Source organism: Oryzias latipes, chromosome 15 (genome assembly GCF_002234675.1).
Source record: "Oryzias latipes chromosome 15, ASM223467v1".
Classification (NCBI taxonomy): domain Eukaryota; kingdom Metazoa; phylum Chordata; class Actinopteri; order Beloniformes; family Adrianichthyidae; genus Oryzias; species Oryzias latipes.
Window position 1 is genome coordinate 3,099,724 of NC_019873.2, and position 23,296 is coordinate 3,123,019.

At 41.7% G+C, this 23,296-nt stretch overlaps 1 protein-coding gene across 1 annotated transcript in view; it reads right to left on the reverse strand.

Annotated features, from left to right (window-relative positions):
* dntt (DNA nucleotidylexotransferase) overlaps positions 1-23,296 on the reverse strand; it is a 169,581-nt gene that overhangs the window by 141,402 nt on the left and 4,883 nt on the right. The window contains exons 3-6 of the mRNA XM_023963474.1: positions 9,285-9,455; positions 6,001-6,072; positions 5,717-5,840; positions 346-478 (exon numbers count right to left, since the gene is read on the reverse strand). Coding sequence (XP_023819242.1) covers positions 346-478; positions 5,717-5,840; positions 6,001-6,072; positions 9,285-9,455 — 500 coding nt within the window. The remainder of the gene's footprint in view (positions 1-345; positions 479-5,716; positions 5,841-6,000; positions 6,073-9,284; positions 9,456-23,296) is intronic.

A 23,296-nucleotide genomic window follows, 5' to 3' on the forward strand; every position in this document is an offset into this window, starting at 1 on the left:
GAGGTGGCAGCAAAGGGAAGGGGCTTCTAATAACAAATAGTTCCACAAAGTATATTGCTTTGGAAGTGCAGCCTCCGTGCACTCTGATTTTGGACATGTGATGCACTTGAGTGAATCAAAAACACAGAACACGACCAACCTGTTGAACCTTTCTGAGTGTGAAGCTTTAAACGTTAAACTGATCAAATACTGAAACGTTAGCTAGAAAATAGATGGCAAATGAGAATAAGGGGAACCTCTTGAGACTTCTCCTCTTTTTTTGTATAATATAAAGTAAACCGTAGACAGAAGGGGCTTCATTTCATCAACAGTATCAGCACTGAAATGAGGAAACAAGTTCTGTACCTGCGGAAGCCACCTGTCAGAGTCAGTATGCCATTCGGAGCGATGGCGTGGACAGCTTCGTCAATAATGTTCCCCAGGGCCAGGGCCTCAGCCTTACTGACATGCCTGGAGATGTCTCCATAATGCAGAAAACCTGCAGGGAAAAGACACGTGCTTATTAGTCCAGCAGCCAGCCATCAATCAGCCTTTTGCTCTGGGGAAACGAGGAGTCAGGGCGAATTAAAAGGAAGATAAAATGCTGCCAGTTTTGCTTAAGATGTACACTCACAGCATTCTACAGAAATGTAGTCATAATTAATCCACTAATGAGTATTTTGCTCAATGTATGCGCTCAATTTTTGCTCAATCCATCCATTTTCTTAACCGTTTTTCCCTTTCGGGGTCACGGGGCTGCCAGAGCCTATCCCGGCCACTTGTGGGTGAAGGCAGGGGACAACCTGGACAGGTCGCCAGTCTGTCGCAGGGTAGAGTGTCCACAATCACACACCCATTCACACCTAGAGACAATTTAGCTTAACCAATTAACCTATGAAGCATGTTTTTGGATGGTGGGAGGAAGCCGGAGACCCCGGAGAAATCCCACGCATACACGGGGAGAACATTCAAACTCCACACAGAAAAGCCCCCTGTTGATGTTGTTTTTCATGTCCCCCAGCCGGGACTTGAACCGGAGGCCTTCTTGCTGTGAGGCAAGAGCGCTAACCACTGCGCCACCGTGCAGCCTTCAATGTGACTTGATTCTCTTTATGATATTTCCAATATTTCTCATTTTTTCCAGGGCAAAAATAGCCTGATTCTGCTTTCTTCTCTTTAAAGATTTAGAGAGCAGCTGGCTGATCAGGATGTAACCATATTTTCCATTAAATAATCATTGCATCCCTGCTCAGAGGGCTGATTGCAGTATTCTTAATGATTCATAATGACCGTTCATCTCAGCCTTTTTCAAACACTGCAGATGGATGGGAGCCTGTTTTGATTCCAAACATTTGTCAGTAGATTCCGTGTTGACGTTTTCCAGTTTAGGTTGAGGCTCTGTCTCATGTTCTCCAAGTTCTTCCAGCAGAACCTCTGACCCTGATTAAATCATTTATTTGGTCATAGTTTTAAGGTAGAACAATCCTTGAAAGACAGAAAGCATTTCCTTCTGATCCACACTTAGAAGTTGGCAGTGACAAACCTGAAAGTGGTTTGCCAACAAGCACTTCAAAAATGCTGAGAGCAAGTCAAATTTGTATTATTTTTGATGATATCTGAACACATAAATATGTTTTTACCGTGGCTACATTGGAAATGACTTAGACAAACACATGCAGTGAGTGGGTTCTCATCCAAACTGTTCCAAATCCTGACTTTACTGATGTCCACACCTCATGTGTTTGCATGATAAAAAATTCATTCACCAATAACCAATTCATCAAGAATGGTGCTAACAGTTGCACACATTTCTGCAACCAGTTAACGTCTTTCCTTCACTTAAAGAGTTTTTCTTCTCTTCCTTCCCAGCTGGTCTTTGATCACTGCAGAGCATAATTGCATAACTGTTTTCTGGTGTCCGGGGGGGGGGGGGGTCTGGTGTGACATCCAGTCTGAATCCTAAATAAACAAAATCTTATCAATCCGAGCTGAATAATTGACCCTATTTACCTTATTTCAGAGTTTTTTAACCAATTCTCTTAATGTGACTGTGTATTTATTTTACACAACTAAATTACCGTATTTTCTCGACCATCGGGCGCTCTGGGCCATAGGGCGGGGTCTCAGTTACGCGTTTTTTTTCCATCTTTGACACGTACAAAAGGTGCACCGGGTGTTGAGGCGCGGGAACGTTACGCCCCATTCTGAGCCTCAGAGCCTCCAGAGGGGGTTAATACAAGACCCAGTCTCTGTTCTTTAGAGCAGTGTTTTTCAACCAGTATGCCGCGGCACAGTAGTGTGCCGTGAGAGATGGTCAAGTGTGCCGTGGGAAATTGCCCTCATTCACTGATCTAAAAACATTTCCCATCTCCAGGATATCAGCTCTCTGTTCATCCAAACAGGCCCTGATAAAACACTGAGGAGTTAGGAATATAAAAGATCATAAAATACTTTTTCTTTGCGTTTATTTTATTAAAGACATTTTGATAAGGTACCGCGATTCAGCTGCACCTTCGGCTGTATTTTGGAAACATCCCGTCCCTTTAACTGTCTCCACCAATCATTATTGAAGAATTAATCACATGTCATCAGTCTGACCAATCAGAAGTGGTTAAAGTCTTCACTTCCTTGTCCCGATTTAGCTCGTAAAGTCGCTCAGTTCTAAAAAAAAATAGCAGCTAAAGCTCGTCTTTAGCGGTGTAGCTTCCCACAGAATCCGGTATCAGACCGTGGAACAAGTGAACAAAACACTGAAGCTCCGAAAACCGATATCCGGCCGTTTTATGCACTACATCTCCCATGATGCATTGGGTTGTGAGAGTGACAGCGCATACGGAGATCTGTTGTTAAACGTCTTGAAACCAACGAACACACATCAAACTGTTTTTAAATCTTCTAACTTATCTTTTATTGCATCTTTTAGAAAAAAAACAGCTGCAGCTTCCAGCTTTTTCTGCAACAATTATCACAAAAATGCATGTGAGTTTGCGGAGGGGCTGTAGATCAATACAGACTATGAGTTTCTCCTTTTTTTTTTTTTTTTTTTGGATGCTGGTGTGCCGCGGGAGTTTTTTTAAGGTTAAAGTGTGCCGTGCCGTTCCGTTAAAAGGTTGAAAAACACTGCTTTAGAGGAAAGCTTTTTGTTAGTGTTCTCCCTAACTGGGTAGCACAAACTGAATTCCTCCTTATCCTACACACGCGATTAACGAAGCACACATACAAACACTCAGTGTGTGTTTAAAAAAACAGCGGGAGCAAATCTGAGTTAGTTTTGACATATTTTTTATTTTTCTTCTGCGTAGCTTATAGCTGCAATTTAAACAGGGCTTCAGCCATTTTGTAAACAATGTTGTGGGGACCTGGGACTTGGCCCCGCCCATGGCCACTAAGACTCATGAGAAGTGTTGCTTCCCACACCATGAGTTAGGGAGCTGTGAAGAGAATTGAGACTCATGTTGTTTTACTGTGTGTATGTTTAAGCAAGTGGGCTTTAATACTGTAGGCAAGAACGATTGAATTGCTCCTTTTATCACTGTTCCCTGTTTTAGAGCTTGAAGGAAAGTAGGGCACAGGCAGTTTTCCATTGCAGACAGTTTATTGGAAGTCACGCATCTGCTGCATCTCACAACTACACATTAGGCGCACCGCATCAGAAGGTGCCCCCTACAGTCTGGAGAAAATATAAGTGCACCTTATAGTTGTGAAAATAGGGTAATTAATATTATTGCTTTTTTTTTCCGGTTCATTTAGATTCGTACAAATGCAGAAAAATGTTTTCAAGTGAGACTGGATTTGATGAATCGTGCAGGTTGTCCTGTTGTGATAAGGGCTGATGTATGGAATCTACACATCCATTTCTAGGGTGCAAATATTTAACTGGAGCAAGACTAATGAGCAGCCCGACTCTTTATCTTTGGTGTTCGTTCCTGTCTTTATTAGTTACGATCAAATGCAGAATCTGGACTGAAAATAAGAGGGAATGCAATTTTCTTTAAAAACTAACTTAAACAGTAAAAGATGCAGAAAAAAATGCTTTTACCAAAGTCAGCTTCACTGTGCAAAAAGCAAAGCCAGGGCATCTTCAGAGCCCTAACATGTATGTGGGGTTATCTGCATCCATGAACACACATTTGGTCACTATAATGTTAGACACTATTTTCACGGATCTGCCTCGATTTTCATTCTGGTGTACCTAAACTTTTGAGGAAAACGTTCATCCTCATCATATCTGCAGCCACTTTAAACTGTCTTTATGCACCAGATTAGACACTTAAAATGTGAAATAGATTTTTCCTTTAGCCGTAAAATTGAAGCTAAAAACCAGACACCAACTTCAGTTTCGTCTGTGTCATGGTGCCTCTGGCAGCTCTCCTCCCCCTCCCCTCTCTGGTTGGTTCCTGATTCGACTCAGCTTTGTCCACTCAACTCATCATGCCTCCAGACCTTGATAAGGAGATCCAGAACCAGTATTCATCGCCAGTTCGTTGCCCCAGATGGTGCTTAGTCTGATCATTATAGTTATTCTAGTTCTATGTATATGCTTTTGCCTAATTTGCCTTCTGCCTTGTCGTCAGGATTACCAAACCACGAGTGGACGCCTGAGTCTCCAGACTACCTATGAAGCTTCACAAGACCTCCAGCCACGTCACGAGCCATCGCTGAACCTCCACCCTCGCAGCAAACCAAATACCACATCAAGCTCCGCCTCAAACCTAACCATACCGGAGACAATAAACTCCATTACTTACCTAATCACTTACCTGTGTCTTCCTTCTGGGTTCCAGCGTCTGGGTCTGTCTAGCCTAGCAAGTCATGACAGTCTTACTTCTGAAGTGTGGCAGACATGTACTACAAAATGAAATGACAAAATCCTCACAAAAACTGGTTTTCCCCCATGTATGCAACTTAATTAGTAGTAGCCTTTGGAGACTAACTTGCTGCATATCCTGCAGAACGAGACCAGTACCAAGTGACCCACGGTCCAGAACTGCTCCACGGCCGTGGAGTTCGGGACCACTGATCTAGGTGATCTTTAACTGGGACTTGGTGAATTCAGAGTTGTGTGGAAAAAAACTTCCTGGGACTGGGAAAGTCACTAATCGTTAAATTTGAGTTCATCCTCAGGATTCTAGTGCAAAGGTTCATTTAGTTTTTCCAATGACTGTTTAGATTCCAACACTGCCAACCCCAGATGTACACTAATGTTATGGCTCTGAAATATAAACTGATCTTTTCTTTATGAATGAGCTTCATGAGTCTTAAGCTGATATCAGCTTCTGTTTTAGTGGAAATGGTTTCTTTGAGCATCAACAAAACTGATAAACTAAACAACAAAGTTACAAACATAAAGCGTCCCGAGGGAAATATAGCTCTCAATCTACTTTTATGTATTTGAAGTGCATGTTGAAAAAATCAAACTCTTAGGTATTGACTTCTCAGAGTTGCTGCTTTCACAGCCTGACTGATGAAAACTTCTATACATTTTGCCGCAAAACCACCGTGAAGTTATCTTTAATGTTATATTATATATAGCCTTTGTCTCTGTGGATTCCTTTTTCCTTTTTTATATTTTTATAACAATTTTCTGTTCTTTTACTTCAAATGATTAATGTTCAGCATCATCTAAGAGTCCCAAATGGCACGACTCCCCCTGGAAATGGGAGGAATGGCTCTTAAACTATCTCCTGTTCTGAAATCTCATCTCTATAACTCGTGAAGTGGAGAGGTGTGGATGCACCGCTTTGTTGCATTCGGTTCAGACGAATGCTGGGCTCCGCCATAACATCTGGGAATGTGCGCAGCCCCCTCCGGTACCACTTCTCCGCTGTCTTCAGTCCAACCCCGAACACGCTTGTGAACCCCTGGTAAGACGCAGTGATCCACAAGACATGAAATGACAGATCAGCACTTGAACATCTGAAGAGGTCTGCATCTTTCAGACATGGAAAATACAGATCTGCCTTCCAGGTTTCAAAGCTCCTGAACAAAAAGAGGCAAATGAGTTGTTTTTCACGCACTCACCTTGAGCGTCTGAAACCTCTCATCTGAGAGTATTTTAGCAACTTCAAACGATCGACCATATTGGAGGATCTCCTGCAAAACACAAAGACAGACAGAGCACATTAGATCTATCTATATCACCAATGTCAGCATGCTTCTCCTTCCATCTGCTGTCCTCAAACGGCTGCTCATTTGAAAAGCATTCTCTCTCAATTCATTTGTGCTCATTTTCCTTTTCCTGAAATAATGACTGTTGTTTGGAACTTAAAACCAGTTTAATGGTGGCCACAAAAAGCCCAGGGGAATGCTTTAACACATTTTACCAATTGAGATGAAATAACTTTGCATTCATTCATCTGCACTAAGAGGAGAGCTGCACTCAACCACTCCTCCCAGTCCAACATCCGACTGTGCAGAATGAGGCGGCACTTTTCTGGCTGGAGAAACTGCAGAGGTGTTGGAAACACGTCTGTTGTAAAAGGTCCGTGTGCATGCGCAGCCTTAGCATGCCGGATGACAGCTAGCATGGAGGAAGAAGCATTGATCTGGAGGTCGGACTTTCAGTTCATCCACCCACCCACCTCTGCCTTTCACCCCCCCCTCAGCTAAGGCAGACCTCAAACACAAGGATAATGCTTCACCACACTCCCTGCACAGGGAGAGACACACTTCTTTAAATGCAACACATATCCTTCTCGTCTACAGAAAACAGCATTTATCCCCCTCTCCGCCTCGGTGCTTCCAGACTGTCGTGTTAGCGGATTTATACCTTCTACTGACTTTGGGTGACAGTGGCACATTGCTGTTCTTCAGGCGTTTGGGGTTTTTTTTCTCCTTTTTTGTGAGTCTTTTTCTTATTGTGAGCAAACCCTCCCCGCTGGGTGAGAAGAGGTCATTCACAGGCATTCTAATTTGGTCTCCCAGGGACTTTTATGTGACTTTGCCTAATGAGAGCGCCTCTGCTGTGGCAGATCTGACAGATTTAGACTTGCTCTCAGATCTGCCGCCGCATGTTTTCTGGGTTTATGGCATCTGAAAGTTGCATTTAAAGCTCACCTTTCTCTGCAGCAGGTTTGGCAGTCTCTCAGTAAAAACATTTTTCCAGACTCTCTCTGTGGCTGCCATGATTTCTGACCTGAGTTTGACTGGGAGGCTGAGCGGATGACGTGACCCAGCGAGACTTTTCCGTTCCTCAGTGACAGGATGCATTTGTCTGATGTCCACCATTGTGCAGAGACTTTAGACAGAGAAATGCTCCACTTTAAATTCAAAAACAACTCTTTTCTAACAAACTGACTAAAAGTTCTTTACTGTTTTAATGCTTCACTAAAGGCTTTAAAGGATTTTTTTTCTTTTAAAAACATGTATTCACATCAGATTGACCTGAATAACCTTTTACAGGATTCACAGCATGAATCTGACCTTGATAGTTTGACTGTATAAAACCCTTCTCATTCCTTTTTTCTATTCATCATGGGAACTTTTAATTCTACCCAACACTCTTTTCATCCTCATCTCACCTCTGCTTTATAAAGCTTCAGACACCAACTTTAGCTGGTTCTTTTAGAAGAGTCAGGCTGTCAACAGACATACTGCAAAAACAGAATCGTAAGAAAAAGAAGCTTTGTTTCAAGAAAAACTAATAGCAAAATAGTTTGGGAAAACATGTCTTAGCGACTAGAATCTTTTTATTAAAATAAGAATTCTTGGTAAGACCATTTTTTTTACCCCATTGGTAGATTTTTCAGCTTATTTTTAAAGGGTCTATATCCTGCTTTTCTTAAGTCTTTCATAGTAAACTACATCCATGTATATAATGATATATTACCTTTGGCACACAATATTACTTATTTTCACAGTTCATTTTCCTAACCAGAAGTGAGATGACTTAACCTCTGAGGCTCCGCCTTTCACTCCTTGTGGGTGCCGCCCATTTCATGACGTCGACCTAGACTCGGCTTCGGCAGCGCGCCTGCGTTTCACCCACGAAAACAAACAACATCTTAACCTTTGCAAAGATGGATGTTGTGCGTAGAAAATGAAAGCGTTTGGACGATAATCGCTGGCATGCAGACTCTTCCTGGAAGGGGATGTTCTTCCCTTTGTGATGGCACAATGTGAGGACCTGCTCATTTTTGTGGGTTGGGAGGGGCCGGTGGTCAGAGCGCAGGTTTTTAGAGGAATACTCAGAAATGTGTGAAAGAAATAAAATACTGCTGTGGGGTTTTCTTTTTGTGAGTAATTAACATTACAATACACTGCACTGTCGCTACCAGATACTAGTGCATGTACCTACTTGGTGTTAAATGTCAAAGCGGTGCAAATCTCATGAATCTTGCTCCAGGTTTTTTCTTTCCCAGCTCTATTCTGATATCTGAAAGACTTGGTGTCATTGAATTCCAGCCCGACACAAATCACAATTATTGATTTCTCCTCCATGATCAATTTTTTAAACCGTGTGCACCTCCATGAATAAAAAGGATACCATCCATTCTCCACTACCAAATCCAAGTCCCTGATTGGTCAAAGTTCAATCTGGTTTAAATTTCGATGAGCGATAAATGGACATCCATTTTGTACATAGAGCCCAAAAATGGTCGTAAAAACGTGCTCAGAGAGTTAACGGGAAAACCCGAAACATGCATTTATGAGCGGTTACAGTGGTCGCTTAAATGCTTAAATGCGTTTCCAAGGCTGGTACTTAGCGTAAGGGGAGCTGTTTTTCTAGTGCAGTGAAAAACATAAACTTTTTTTCTCAACTTGATATGGGGGATTCTGTGTTAAACACAAGAATTTTCTAATAGATCCATTTGAAAGATTATTTCTATTCCCACATTTCATCTATGATTATTTTGGATTACTGATAGTTAGTATTCATCTGTAATCACCACACAACAGTTTTCTTTTTCTCAGATTAATTTCTACTTTAACCCTTGTGCTGTCTTAGATGACCCCCCCCCCCTTCCATTGACGTGTTCTCCCTACCATGACAAAGGTGGATAAAGGTGGAAAGATTTCATGTAATCCATGGACACCAGTGAAGATCACAAATCATTGAAGAAAAAAGGTTCAGAGCACTGTCTAGTGGGTCTAGATGACCCAACTCCCAATGTTAAAGTGCCTAGCACAAGGGTTACAGGATATTTCCTTACAGAGCATGAAAATGTGCATATGGGAGTTTCATGGTCAAATGAGTAGATGCAGACTGTGTCAGTCTGATGGTAGGGTCTAACTTCTGTTGTGTGATTGCTGGAGCGACGGCTATATTGCGTACATTTTGTCTAAATGCAGAATCCCAGCCTCACCTCAACCAACTCCTCCATGGTTTCTCCCAGGCAGGGCAGGTCGTGTACTTGATGTGAGGAGCGCACCTGCCATGACAGACTCTTCAGCACTGAAGCAGCTCTCCTGAAGGCCAGGCATTGGCCCTCCATCTCGTTGAATTCATAGTTCTCAGCCAGCACCTCAAAGGCATCCTGCAGGAAGTCATCAGCAAGGACATACTTTAGGAAAAGGCCTGACATCCAGTATATTTCCTGCAATGTAATAAATGTTTACACTTATTGACTGAAACATTAAAAAATTTAAAAGTGAATGTGGTGAGATAATAGAAGAAAAGGAGGTCAAGCCAAAGTGTCAGCTGTCTCCCCTGTGAGACACTGTGACCCTCAGATAAAACCTGGCAAAGGTGGAAGCTCGCTTCATTTTCCCGCTCCACCCTGCATGTCTGTCGCCTGTCATCTGCACAGGACTGTCTGCAGGTTGCTTTGCTTTCTGGATGGCTAAGCAGGAGCATTAAATGCTACATGTGCCAGACAGCAAACTCCCATTTTCCCCTCTGAAATGGGCTCCCCAGGGAGCTGCAGTGCTTTTAAATGTTTTAACAGTAACATCCATTTTTTGGTTAAAAAAAAAACAACAGCATGGTGACCAGTCCTGAGTACTAGAGCGTGAATCTCTCTGTTGCTGACTTCACAGGATATTGATTAGCCTTAAATCAAGACTAAACAACAGAAAATAGAAAAGTATTATACAAACACTTGCTTGATTTCAAATTTAACCCAGGTTAAAAAGATTGTCAATAAAAATGCAAAGCTGCAGCTAGACTGAAGGAGAACAGGAAGCTGGAGATATCCTTAACATTCAATTTAGTTTTAATGTGCCTCTCCCTCTTATTATGAACTGTGTCATTACATCTTTTATAATTATTTGATTGTTTTGTAATGTATGCGCCAGTAGCCTTTTTTTTAATCAATAGGTAAATTGAGTTTGAGACCCCTGATTTAAAGCCTCGTTCTTCCTTAATGCGATTTGCGTATCAGGGCTGTCCAGTTCCCAAGTTAAGTCAATGTACAGATCACTCACAGGTCCTGAGACTCGTTTTGGGCGTCACGGCACATCAAGAGTTAAAAATTCAGAACTTTTGGCAAAGAAGGTGCATCACATCAAACAATCAGGGAGTCAGCTTTGGCCTGTGATGTGTTAATGATGTGACCAGTGGGCGTAGTCCAAACCAACATCAAGTTGAATCTACGGTGGCCGAGAGGGCTCACACTACATACAAAAGAAAAAACGCAACAGCATTGTCCGAGGCACAACGAAATTACCCGCAACACTACGACATAACCGCAGCGTCAGCACAACGGAAATGAGGACTTTGTTTTCCCTACCAGCGGAAAAAAACAAATTCAGTTTCAAACTATTCGGTGCGACGGCGTTTTAGAATTCTGAGAAAAAAAGTCAGATTTTTTTTTTCTTTCTCCATGGCCCTAATCCTCTTCCGTAAGCAAGAGTACGGAAAAAAACTCGTAATTTTACGAGATTAAAGTGGAAGTGAGCATGCAGAGCAGCAGGGGAACGCCGCGCAGCAGCAGAGCAGACCGACTAAACATAGTTGAACAGGTGAGCTGAATGTTTATTGATAACGTTCGTAATGTTTGTAGCTCATTTGTTTGATTTACAATTTATTAATGTTTTATTTATTGATGGGTGGTTTCCAGGATCTCTGCAGCCCAATGAAGCCATCGGTGTCCCTGCAGCTGTCCACTTGAGTCCTTTCTTCCTCCATTAAAGACCAGATCTCTACGTCTGTGTGAAGCTTCCGTCTGAGGAGGAGGAGCACTTTTTGGCATTTTCAATGTTCTAATGCTAATATAACAGACTATTTTCATTCATCTGTATAGTTTTATGTTGAAATGGGAGGTTTCATCTGGAGGAGGGGGCGTAACTAACACTAGCCGGGGTTACATGGGCAAAATATCTTGATCGGATCAATGGTCGGATTAGAATCCAACCGTGTACATGAGCCCAGAAAAACTTTTTCCGATTACAACAAACGTTTACATGCGCAGCACTTTTGGTCGGAATAAATCAGTCGCACATACGCAGTTCTGTTTAAAATACCGGAAGAGGAAACGAATCCCGATGTAAACAAGTCGAGCTGCTACATATGTATGCGTAATGTACTAGATGATCTCCTAAACATTCTTTTATTATTGTTATGGTTATTATGAAGCGCCTGTTCACTCATCATTTTAATTTTAATCTGTGTGGTCGGTGCTTTTTTGTGGCAGAACGAAGCCAGAAGAACGGTTAGGTGAAGGCTAATAACACGCGCTAACAACATTTAGCCTGGATGAGCATAAATCCATGCGGTCAATGCTACAAACTGAATCTTGGCTGCACGTAACTATGTGGGAATAACATCAGCCTTTATTTTGTCGGGACACGACTGGAAACACAAATCCAAGTGATTGTTTGAATGGTTTCTGAGAACTGAGCAGCATTCCTGCTTTGAAAAGCTCACACCGGTTCTCCTGAATTTGGCTGCTTTTTCACATAGAGCTGTGGGACAGGTGGCAGTCCGAAGCTTCCCATAAGTAACAAAGCATCCTCCCCTCCCCTCAAACACAAAACTTTAAGTCCGTCTGCTCTGCTCAGAGACCGCGCAGGGTCCGGACGTCAGGGAGCACGAAGCGCTCCTTCCCGGCGCCCCCCTCTCGAGGGGTGTCGGCGAAGATGGGAAGGGAGAGGCAAGGAGCCCGCGGGGCGAGGGCGGAGCACAGAGGCGTCCGCGCTTCGCACCGGGCGTCCGCAGAGCAGCCGGTCAGTCCAGTATGCGCTCCAAAGCCTTCTCCGGAGCACCGCACCGTCTATGCATGACGTAAACCAGAGCATTAGTGACACACGATCGGAATGAACCGTTTACTTGCACAACAATCGGATCAACAATCGGCATAACCCACCTATCTGGATCGGAAAGAAATTTTGATCCGAACGAGTCTGATCGGGGCAGAGTATACCGTGTTTACATGACGCATTTGTCTTGCGATCAGGCATTCTTTCAGATTACTTTTGTCCATGTAAACCCAGCTACTGTTTACTTTTACATTGGTGTTCGGATGACAGGTTCATGACGTAAGGTGACAAATTAACTTCTAGGTGTTTGAATGAAAAGGAGAATAAAGGCTGCAGCGGTCCTCTACACCCAAACGTGTCTCTGAGCTCCTTATTTTACAGATTAATAAATAAAAGATACAGAGCGTTAGATGCAGATGTCACTATGTGGAGGGCCGGGAAAATGCGGGACAGCATGTCACCAAACTGGGTCACAGAGTGACAGAAGTAGAGAGTGTCTGTCATTCAGATGATCCAGTATAGAATCCAGTAACCATCACAGTGGCAGACATCTAAGAAAGAGTCTCACTCAGGTATGAAAAACTGGACAGCACCCGGCCCTGACATGAAACAATTCTTCTGGCTAAAGAAGCTCACCGCACTCCATGAGCGCCTGGCAGCACAAATGAACCAGCTGCTAAGAGATGGGACTCACCCCGAATGGCTAAATATATGTACCGTACATAAATGGATTACTTGTGTAGTAGAAAAGCGCAGTGCTAGGAACAGCAAATACCACGAGTCCCCCCCCCCCACACACACACACACACATACACACAAAAGAAACAATAATGGGGTAAAATATTTTTTCTATAATTATTTAAAATCATTATTTAAAAATTGCTAAATGTTGGATTTACTTTCATGAGTTAAATCCCAGTTAAATGTCACGATCACTTTGGGTTAAAAAAAATATTTTCACACCCAAAATTAAAAGGATTTGGAGCTTCAGCTTTGGTTATTGACTTCAGAGCTCAGTCTTTTTGCTGATAAAGTTTGACAACAGGCTAATGATTAAACTGCCTGATCTGTGATCCAGGCTCTGCTAATCTGATGAAGGTCTGATGTGCTAATTTTATCCAGCCTGGGAACCTGAAGGAATCTGGGAGCTCATCTTCAATTTGCTCTGTCAGCACAGACTTGACCTGCCTGATCTTTCTTTACCCATCTGTACCTCACTGAGGCAGAAACATAAGCCTCTGAACAGCTCTTCATTACAACCTACATCAATGTTTTGTTGGTGCACCCTTCATTTTTCAAATATTTACATTCATATATTCATTTATTTTTAAATTTCTATTTTTTAACTTCATGAAATGAAAGGTTATCTATATCATGAAAAATCAACTATGTGAAATATGAAGTTATCTTTTCTAAATGTTTTTTTTGGATAAACATAGAACAAAGCAGAACATTAGCAACTTCTAAGTAAAATATTCATTCCCATTCAAAAACTCATCTAAACAATAAAGTCCTGAAATACTTGATATCAAAAACAATAATATATAAGACTTAATCACATTCCACTTTTTCTGTCTTTTAGTTGTACTTTTGTCTTAAACAAACATTTAGTTTTAGTTCCAGGCTTTTAGATGTTAAAGTATTGGTTTGACAAGGATCGTAAAATTACTTCCTAGATTTGCGAAAGGTCCTACATTTGTAAAAATATTACTTGAAGGAAAAAAATACGAATGACAGAAATAGATAAAATAGTTTGTTTAGCAAAAAAAACAGTTCAGGGGACATTACAATTCAAGTTGTCCCACTCAGCATATAAATAAATATAACATTGGAGTACTTTGGAGAAAATCCTGCAAAGAGTCAAATATTCCGATTCATTTAACTTATAAATGTCCTGTTCAGGATCCCTGGGATGCTGGAGCCTATCCCAGTTACTGTCTGGCAGCCAAAGGTGGTCCAAAAAAAACGTGTTTTTGGACAGTGGGTGGAAGCTGGAGAAAACCCACACATGAACCAGGAGAACATGCCAACTCCACACAGAAAGAACCCAGCTGGAATTCAAACCTCTCACTATAAAGCTACTAACCGTAAACCTTTCTGCAGCAGTTGACTTCATTTGTGGCCTTATTTTTTCTTTTGGTCTGATATTTAAAAATCTGTTCCAGAATTTATGTTAAGAACTGGAAACACGTCAAACCACATTCTATTCTTGATGCCCAACCACAAGCCTTTAGATCGCCTCAGTGCTTCCTTAATTCAGGGTCACTAACAAGCTAATGTAGCAAATGTATTAACTCACAGTGAACCACTTTCCTTGCAGACAGGCTGTATGTATGCTACCTCATCCAATCCACTATTAACAAAAGAATAAATTGTATCACGAGCAAATGGCATTCAGCTGAAACTCCAGCCTGTCTGTATGGACCCCCAATGGCAAAAAGTGAAAGCGGCAAGATGAGTTAGAACTGCTAAATCAAGGCCACAAAGAAATGCAGCTCAGTGCTAACAGAGCTAGACTCCAACACTTTTACTCCTTCATTTCTTCTTCTGCAGCCAAGCTGCGGTTTGAGGTCACTGCACCACCCGCAGTCCTGTAGACATGCAGCCTCAGGTCAGTGAGCAGCAGACTGTGGGCCGGCTCACTCGAGATTCACTGACCCGTTTACTGTCACGCATGGAAGGGAAACAACCCTCCACACACACAGCAGGATTGCTCTCACAGCATGTGGCAAACAGGAAAAGCAAGCCAGCTAGTGCAGAAGTTAAAGGGCAAACTTCAGCTGTGAGTGTTCAGGGAGCAGCATGCCATAAGGATGCAGAGATGTGTTCGGACGCTCTCAACATCCAAAATATCCAACTATATGTGCCAAACCTTCCTCATTTAAAACATCCAGAGAATATTTCCTGCTCCGTCTGAAGTTGTGGGTCAACAACAGGTTCTAGTGTGGAGATGTAATAATTCCTGAATGAACTGGGTTTTACTTTAAGACATTCACTACAGAAGTCATAGCTAATGATACACTCTGTTTTTGCAGATAAGGTGGTACACTATCTCCTTGACAAAAATCCCACAGCACACCAACATCCAAAAATTAAAAAAGGAGAAACTCTATAGTCTGTATTGATCTACAGTCCCTCTGCAATCTCAAAGGCAATTTTGTGTTAATTTTGGCAGAAAAAACTGGAAGTTACAGCTGTTTTTTTCTTAAAGTTGTAATAAAAGTTAAGTTTCAACTAAATTCTTTGAAATTTTACCCTGGTAGTTGTTTTACCCTTCAGTTTATTAAATTGCAATTTTGATGTAACCTCACAAAAAACAAATATATTCTTTCTAAATAGTCATTTATTTATTTATTTAAATATTTATTTCAATGTTGGTGTAAATGCAACTGTAATTTTGAACAATTACATGATCACAATGTTTGATAAATTTTGCACAAAAAACTAACATTATATTGATGTTTACTGTAGCTACACAAAAAGTGAACATGTTGAAGTTTTATTAGTTTTTCTTTTGTCTTAATCAAAGATGAAGTCTTTGAAAACTTTAACAAAAATGTTTTATTTCATTTTAGATGATTAAATTGTTTCAATGTAGTTTAATTGTGTCTGTTGTCCACTTCACCTTAATCCTGTTTCTTAAATGTTGTTATTACTTCTTCTTAAGTTTAACATGTAAAATATTCCAGACATTATTAGAAAAGTGTTTTAGTTAGAAAGATTACTTGGACCAAACTCTGGGATGTTTGGCTGTTAATGAACACAAACCTTGAAGGAGAACTAAACTGTTGACCTCTGATTTCATCAAGAAGATTTCAAGGCGTTAAAAAGAGAAGACTCTTTGTACGCTCAGATGCTGTCACTTTAACACAATGCATCATGGGAGATGTAGTGATGGCAGACAGACTCTCTTCTCTGAGCTTCATTGTTTTGTTCACTTGTTCCACGGTCTGACACCGGATTCTGTGGAAAGCTACACCGCTAAAGACGAGCTTTAGCTGGTATTTTTGTTAGAACTGAGAGACTCTATGAGCAGAATCGGAACAAGGAAGCGAAGACTTTAACCACTTCTGATTGGTCAGACTGATGACGTATGATTAAACCTCCAAGAATGATTGGTGGAGACAGTTGAAGGGGCGGGACTTTTCCTAAAACAGCTGAAGCTGCGGCTAAATCGCGGTACCGTCATTGTTATCAAAGTGTCTTTAATAGAACCAAATAAACACAAAGAAAAAAGTATTTTATGATCTTTCATATTCCTAACTACTCAGTGTTTTATCAGGGCCTGTTTGGATGAACACAGAGCTGATATCCTGGAAATGTAAAATGTTTTTAGATCAGTGAAAATGGGTAATTTCCCACGGCACACCTGACCATCTCCCACGGCACACTAGTGTGCCGTTGGAAAACACTAATCTAATAGACATAGATGACCAATAGACATCTACATTGTAGATGTCTATTGGTCATCAGATGTCTATTGGTCATCTCAAACAACTCTATTTTGTTACACTATTAGATGTCTACCAATGCTGTTTTACATATAGAGGTCTCCTACACATCTACCTGTAGACAACTAATCATCTAATCTTTGGATACCTCTAGAAGTCTATTAGAGAACTTTTTTAGACACTTACAAGATGTTAAACATAAAAAACCCAAATCAATCGTGTTTCTATCAGTATGACTTTGTGCCATCATCCTTTTTCTCCTTTCACTATCATGACAACATTGGTGTAATATGCACTTTTTTCTCATCTATACATGTAAATGCAAGTCTATATTGTAAGATCTTTTGCCTCTGAACAGCAACTAGACTCTGTTGTGACAACAGATTCAACCTTGTGCATGTTCTCCCTCTACAGGCCTGGATAGTCTGCCTGCTCCCTCCCACAGTTCAATATCCTTGTTCACTAATTAACTGCTGTCTCCAAAGTGTGAGTGTGTGACCTGGTTAGGGTGTACTCCACCTTCTACAGTAGCGGGTTGGAACCAGCAAACCTGTGAACCCAAATGGAATTCAGTAGGTTCTGAAAATGGACGGATGTAAAAGTGCAGAAGTTCTCATCAGTAGACATCTAAAAACACCCAAAGACTAGAGGACCACCGGTACATGTGCAGCAGACCTCTATATGCAGATATCTTCCAGAACACTGTTGGTACAGGAATAATAGATCAACAAATAGAGTGTCCTGTAGACATCTACAGTAGATGTAGACATTAGTGCAGAGACTCGCTGTGTTGAGATAACCTTTGACTTAGAAAACTTTCTGAAATTAGTAAAACAATAAAAACTACCCAAGCATCACATTTAATTATCTAACTAGTGGAAAACAGGACATTAAGACCTCATATAGGGGAATGCATGTTCACGCGCACACACATATACACACACAGTGTGCCTACTCTCACGTTGTTGTGGCAGCTGTATGCAGACCCTGCTGCAGGCTGAAATATCCACCCTGCAAACACTTTCATCTAATTAATGAGGAGTTGAAGCAAGCACGGGGGGCTGGGTGCACGGTGACGTTGATGTATATCACGCCGATTTACCCCCCGCCACCGGATATCATGGACACGCCTGCGAGTCATGTTCTCACAGCAGCCTGGCTCGCTGCAAGTGCAAAAGGAAAGCATGAAAGGAGGTCAAAGAACCTGCTGAGAGGAGTTTTACATGATTAACATCTTGGGGGTGGCTTTAATCCTTCTTCTATCAGATGAATGAGAGCATTTTTAGTTTTACACGTGATGAGGAATAATCACGCTCATTTTGTCACAAGCCTCCTGAAATTGTTGAAGGTCTTAGAGGATGAAAGGATTAACTTTCCTAAAATAAATAAATAACTTTGAAAACTTGGCAGTTTGGTCTTTTGGGTTTCTTCTGACCTGAAGCTGCTGAAGGAGTGGATCAGTTTGATGGGTTTGAGTGTCCTTCCTGCTCCCCCCTTCCATGACATCCTGTTATCAATGCCCCCCTCATCTGTGTGTGGACATCCTTCATATGTAAGCGTTGCCATTAGAGAAAAGGAAAGTCAAGATGCACATCAATCTGCTAAGACACAAACGTCAACTTCTGCTCTTCAAGTTTGTAGCGAAACAATGACAGCCGGAGTCTGGGGAGGAAACAAGGATGTGTGCCTGAGCAGGGTGTGGGTTTCCTGGTCATTATGACAGCAAGAGTGTGAAGCTGGGGAAGCACTGCACATAAAAAGCAGGGGGGATTGTTAGGAGAGTGAAGAGGGGAGGAATAAACAGAGAGCAGGGATGAATAAATCAAAAGAGCATGGCTGCGGAGGGAAGGGCTGCTTGTTGCCGGTAGTGATTGACACCTCGCTGGGGTGCTGTTGCAGGGACGATGGTCTCTTCTAGATCCTGACACTGATCTGCACCACCCTCTTCCTCCTCCTGCATCAGTAGGTTCCGCTCCATCGAGCACTCTTCTTCATTTCTGCTGGCTTAAATCATCTCTTCCTCTATCTGCTCCTGTGATCTCTCAGAGACTGTAACTGCAGTTTTGCAAAAAAAACGTCAAAACCATCGAGCTAATCAGGCGTCCACAGCCGCTTTCAATGTTAAGACATTTTTTTACTTTAAATGTCTTCTTTCAGAATTTGTTGATTTTCTGTGGGAATTAAATGAAAAAGATTAACAAAAAAAACCTTTGGCTTTGTTTTACAAAAACTGCATCGTTTCATGAAAGACATATACATTATATATATCCTTATATACAAACAGGAATGACAAGACACAGGTAAACATGATCAGAAGAGATTGGGACCAGGGTAGTAAAACTCAAAAGCATGAAAAACAGGAAACCTTTCAAAATAAAACAGGAAACAGAACTCAAACATGACAGAACAAGATAGAAACCAAAGACCAATACAAAGAAACCCAAACCATGACACATACCTGTTAGCTCCAAAATTCTTTACACACATTCATGTCAACAACCAAACAATCCAACTACAGCTCACACGCATAAGCTTAACCCTTGTGCTATCTTAGATGACCCCACCCTTACTTTGACGTGTTCTCCCTACCATGACAAAGGTGGATAAAGGTGGAAAGATTTCATGTAATCCATGGACACCAGTGAAGATCACAAATCATTGAAGAAAAAAGGTTCAGAGCACTGTCTAGTGGGTGTAGATGACCCAACTCCCAATGTTAAAGTGTCTAGGATAGCACAAGGGTTAAATACACAAACGCACACAGGTCAAGCATATCATTATGTCAGGTGAGTGTCTGTGTTCTATGATGTTGCAGAAACAAAAGAGGGGGAGTGCCCGGTCACCTCACGCCAAGCAGCAGTGGTAGACAGGGCCCCCCAGACACCAGCGCGGTATACCAGAACGAGGGAATCTGCCGGGCAACCCAACGTCAGCCTACAACACCACAGAGCAGGGGGGGCAGAGGGGCTTGGAGAGCTGAGCCCCAGCCCAGCCAGAGAACAGCCCCCCCCCACCACTAAGTATCCTCCCAACCTCGAGCTCAAACCAGGGCCCCCCAATGGAGACCCGACCCACACTCAAGGCAACCACCCACATTGCGGGAAATCCAGCTGAGAAGGACGCAGGACCTCTCACCCCACCCAAGAAAAGTGGGGATCCCTGACATGCATGGTAAACATGGATCCACCAGACCCCCCCCCCCTCCCCCCCCACACACACACACACACACACTGTTTGTTGAATTCTGAAGAGGACTGGTAGTTGGAGGCAAGAACCAGAACCACAGGGAACACTGAACCCCCGCCCCCCAGATGTGCTAGCAGATCTGTGTGAATGGACTGCTGCTGCAAAGCAGTTTTCACCAGATGGTTTGAGCCGTTACAGTATCACTACAAGACTTTGAGAAGAAAAACATGGAAGGAGCACATGAGAGCAGAATTATACGTCCCAAATATTTTCATGACATTAATAGACAAGTAAGGATCCTTAAAGGTGTTGGAATTACAAAAGTCAAATTTAAAACATGTAAAAAGGTTCCCAAAGTCTTAAATAAAAGAAATTAGGCATTTATCCACAATTCCTCATTGAAGAGTTTGCAACTTCATGTGTTTTGGTGAAGCCACACCCCCTCAAAGGCAAGTAAACGCAGAAGTCATTGATCACAGGTGGCACACTCATGTAAAAAGAAACAATGTCAAAGATGGAAAATAACGTTTTATAATAATTGTAGATTGAATGAAACTTTGTGCCAAACTCACAGTTTAAAACAGAACAAACTGAAAACATTCATGAATAAAATATTCATTTTAAAAATTTTACCTTTTGAAAATCTTGAATGTGAGTTGTAAAATTCCTGATTAGTCACTTACTGAACAAGTCTGAGAATTGGCAGCAGCAGAATTGCTGGAGGTTTTTTCAGCTCAATCAACATTTCTCCACACATATTTGTCCAGAAGCTGATCCTGTGGGTCTGATCTATTCTAAACTCAGAGTTGAAAATTGTTGTAAAAATGATCTTTAACCCTTGTAATATCCTAGGCACTTTAACATTGGGAGTTGGGTCATCTAGACCCACTAGACAGTGCTCTGAACCTTTTTTCTTCAATGATTTGTGATCTTCACTGGTGTCCATGGATTACATGAAATCTTTCCACCTTTATTCACCTTTGTCATGGTAGGGAGAACACGTCAATGGAAGGGTGGGGTCATCTAAGATAGCAAGGGTTAATGGGGTTGAACATTTTCTGGTTCTAAAAGGACAAAGCCCCAAGACAGATTTCTTTGAAGCTCTTTCTAAAAAAAACTTCTGCTCTGGAATGGCATTCAGTGTTTAGGGATTTCTGGATTTACAGACAAAGGACACTGGAGTGGTTAAACTGGGGATTGTTTTAGCACGTCCTCTAACCTGGACACTGTTCCAGTAGATGCTCTTTAAGCAGCAAACAAGTGGGGAAAAAACTGCTGCTGCTTTGATTTGACTGACTTTGTGTCTGCTTTCAAGGAAGACTCAAAAATTCAAAAGATCAGGCTTTTTCCACAACAGGAAGGGTGTGTGAGAATTAAACTGTTTTAGCCAAATTCCTTCCAAATGACTCGCCTGTAGCTCATCTACATCACACAAGCAGCTTTCAAATACGGCAAACAAACATGTTAATTAGCTCTCCTAAAAAGCTCCATAGTTCATGTTATGGAGAGTCTTTGAAGAAAGCGTTTGTTCTTCCAAACAGCAATGATGCTTTAGATGCTTCTTTCAACAAAAGGGATTCTGGGTAGGCTAGACTTTCAATGGCTGATTGAAATAGTTGTTTTCTTGTTTCCTGGTGAATAAATCTGTATCCTAATAACTCATCTTTTCCATACCAATCTGTTGGTATAGTTTGTATCTGTTGCCCAAACTGTAATGTGATGTTAACACTGCACTGGATTTGTGCTCTGAATCCTGATTGACATGGAGCAAGTTTACCGCTGGACACTTGTCCAAAAATGTGTCCATAAACTTTACCCTTCCACCGTGTGAGACATTTGCTTACATGGGAGCATTGACTGTTTAGCTCATTTACAATGAAAAACGGTTACACAGTGGTACAGCAGTTAGCGTCCCAGTTCAAATCCCAGCTGGGGCCTTTCTGTTTAGAGTTTGCATGTTCTCCCCGAGATTATGTGGGTTTTCTCCGGGGACTCCACCTTTGTCCCACAGTCCAAAACATGTTTCTTAGGTTGATTACTCCAAATTGTCCTTAGGTGTGAGTGTGTATGGGTGTGTGGTGTGGCCCTGCGACAGACTGGCAACCAAGGTAGGGGAAATCCTTTATCCAACAGTAGCTGGGTTAGGCAGCCCTGTGACCCTGAAGGGTTAAGAAAATGGATGGATGGATGACGACACGGATAATGTTGAGAGATCAGGTTATTTGTTTTGTAGAGTTCTACACAACATCAGTAATCATGTCTCCGTGCAGTAGCAGTTTTAGGTACGGGCAGTATGGGCGGCTGCCCGTGGCAGCAGATCAAAGGGTGTGCGCTGGCAAAAAAAGACATTTCTGCGCAGCTAGGGTTTTCTTTTATCTGTTCCAACCGGTGATTGGAATTGCCTGAAACCTGCGAAGTGGCGCACCCTGCAGCTGCACGCAATCCTGTTGGCTAAGTTAGTGCCAATAGGTGTGTGAAGAAAAAGGGAATCAGTTCAACTGTGGGTCTCTCCAAATGAAGTAATCAGGTGGGGGGAGGGAGGGGCAGAATCTACTTTGTAAAATATTTTTCAAATCAGTCATACCGTGAGATTCTAATACCCATATTTTAATATAGGTCTAGAAATGACCAAATAAAAAAAGGGAACACAAGATGATGTGGTCACCAAGGTGGAAACTTGTTTAGTCATTGCCTTTGGTGGACAAGTTCATTGTCACATGCCAAAACGCCACAGAGATGGACAAAAAAAGGTCAAAGAGAAACAAGACAAAGAACAGGAGGAGTTCTCATACTCAAGGATGCACATTTTCTAGAGCTACCTGCTCCGTCAACGACCAAAGCTTTTTTTGTTTCTTGGTCGATGACCAAAACTGAAGTTGGCCTAATGTTGCAATTGAGGTCATTGTTCATTTTTTAAGCTTTTATGTTCTTCTAAAGCTTTTGCTCTACCTTTACTTGCATTTACAGCTGTATGTAACATTAGTGGTAACCCTCAGCACACGTCATGACTCGTGTGTCTGTACTAAGCTGTACTCATAAATCATGTGGACACAGCTTTATGTTTTCAATGTCTTTTACTTGTAAAAACTGATTTTTTTCAAAGTGAATGAAGGAACATGCCGAGACGGTCTTGGAAGATAGCTGAGGGTCACAGTCCACTAACTGACAGAAATGTAACCTGATTCTCTTTTATTTGAGGAAAAATCAAGCCTTAATTAAGCAAAATGTCCCCTGGGAACAAGCATTAGATTGGATTACGCACATGTTTGTATTTGCAGCATTGAAGTAGAGGTTTGATCTTCACTTACATCCACAAAAGGTGAAAATATTTGAAAGAAAGCAGAGAAATGGATAAAATGCATCTTAAGATCTTCTGTTGAAGTGTATAATTACTGGCAGAAACACATAAACTAACTTATGGAGTTTTGGGGTTTGAGTCAGATGAAAGCTTATTTTTAAATAGACGTTTTCGCATGGATAACAGCATTCCACAGCAGCACAGATCAATTGTCACACCATTATAGATCAGCTGCTTGTTCCTC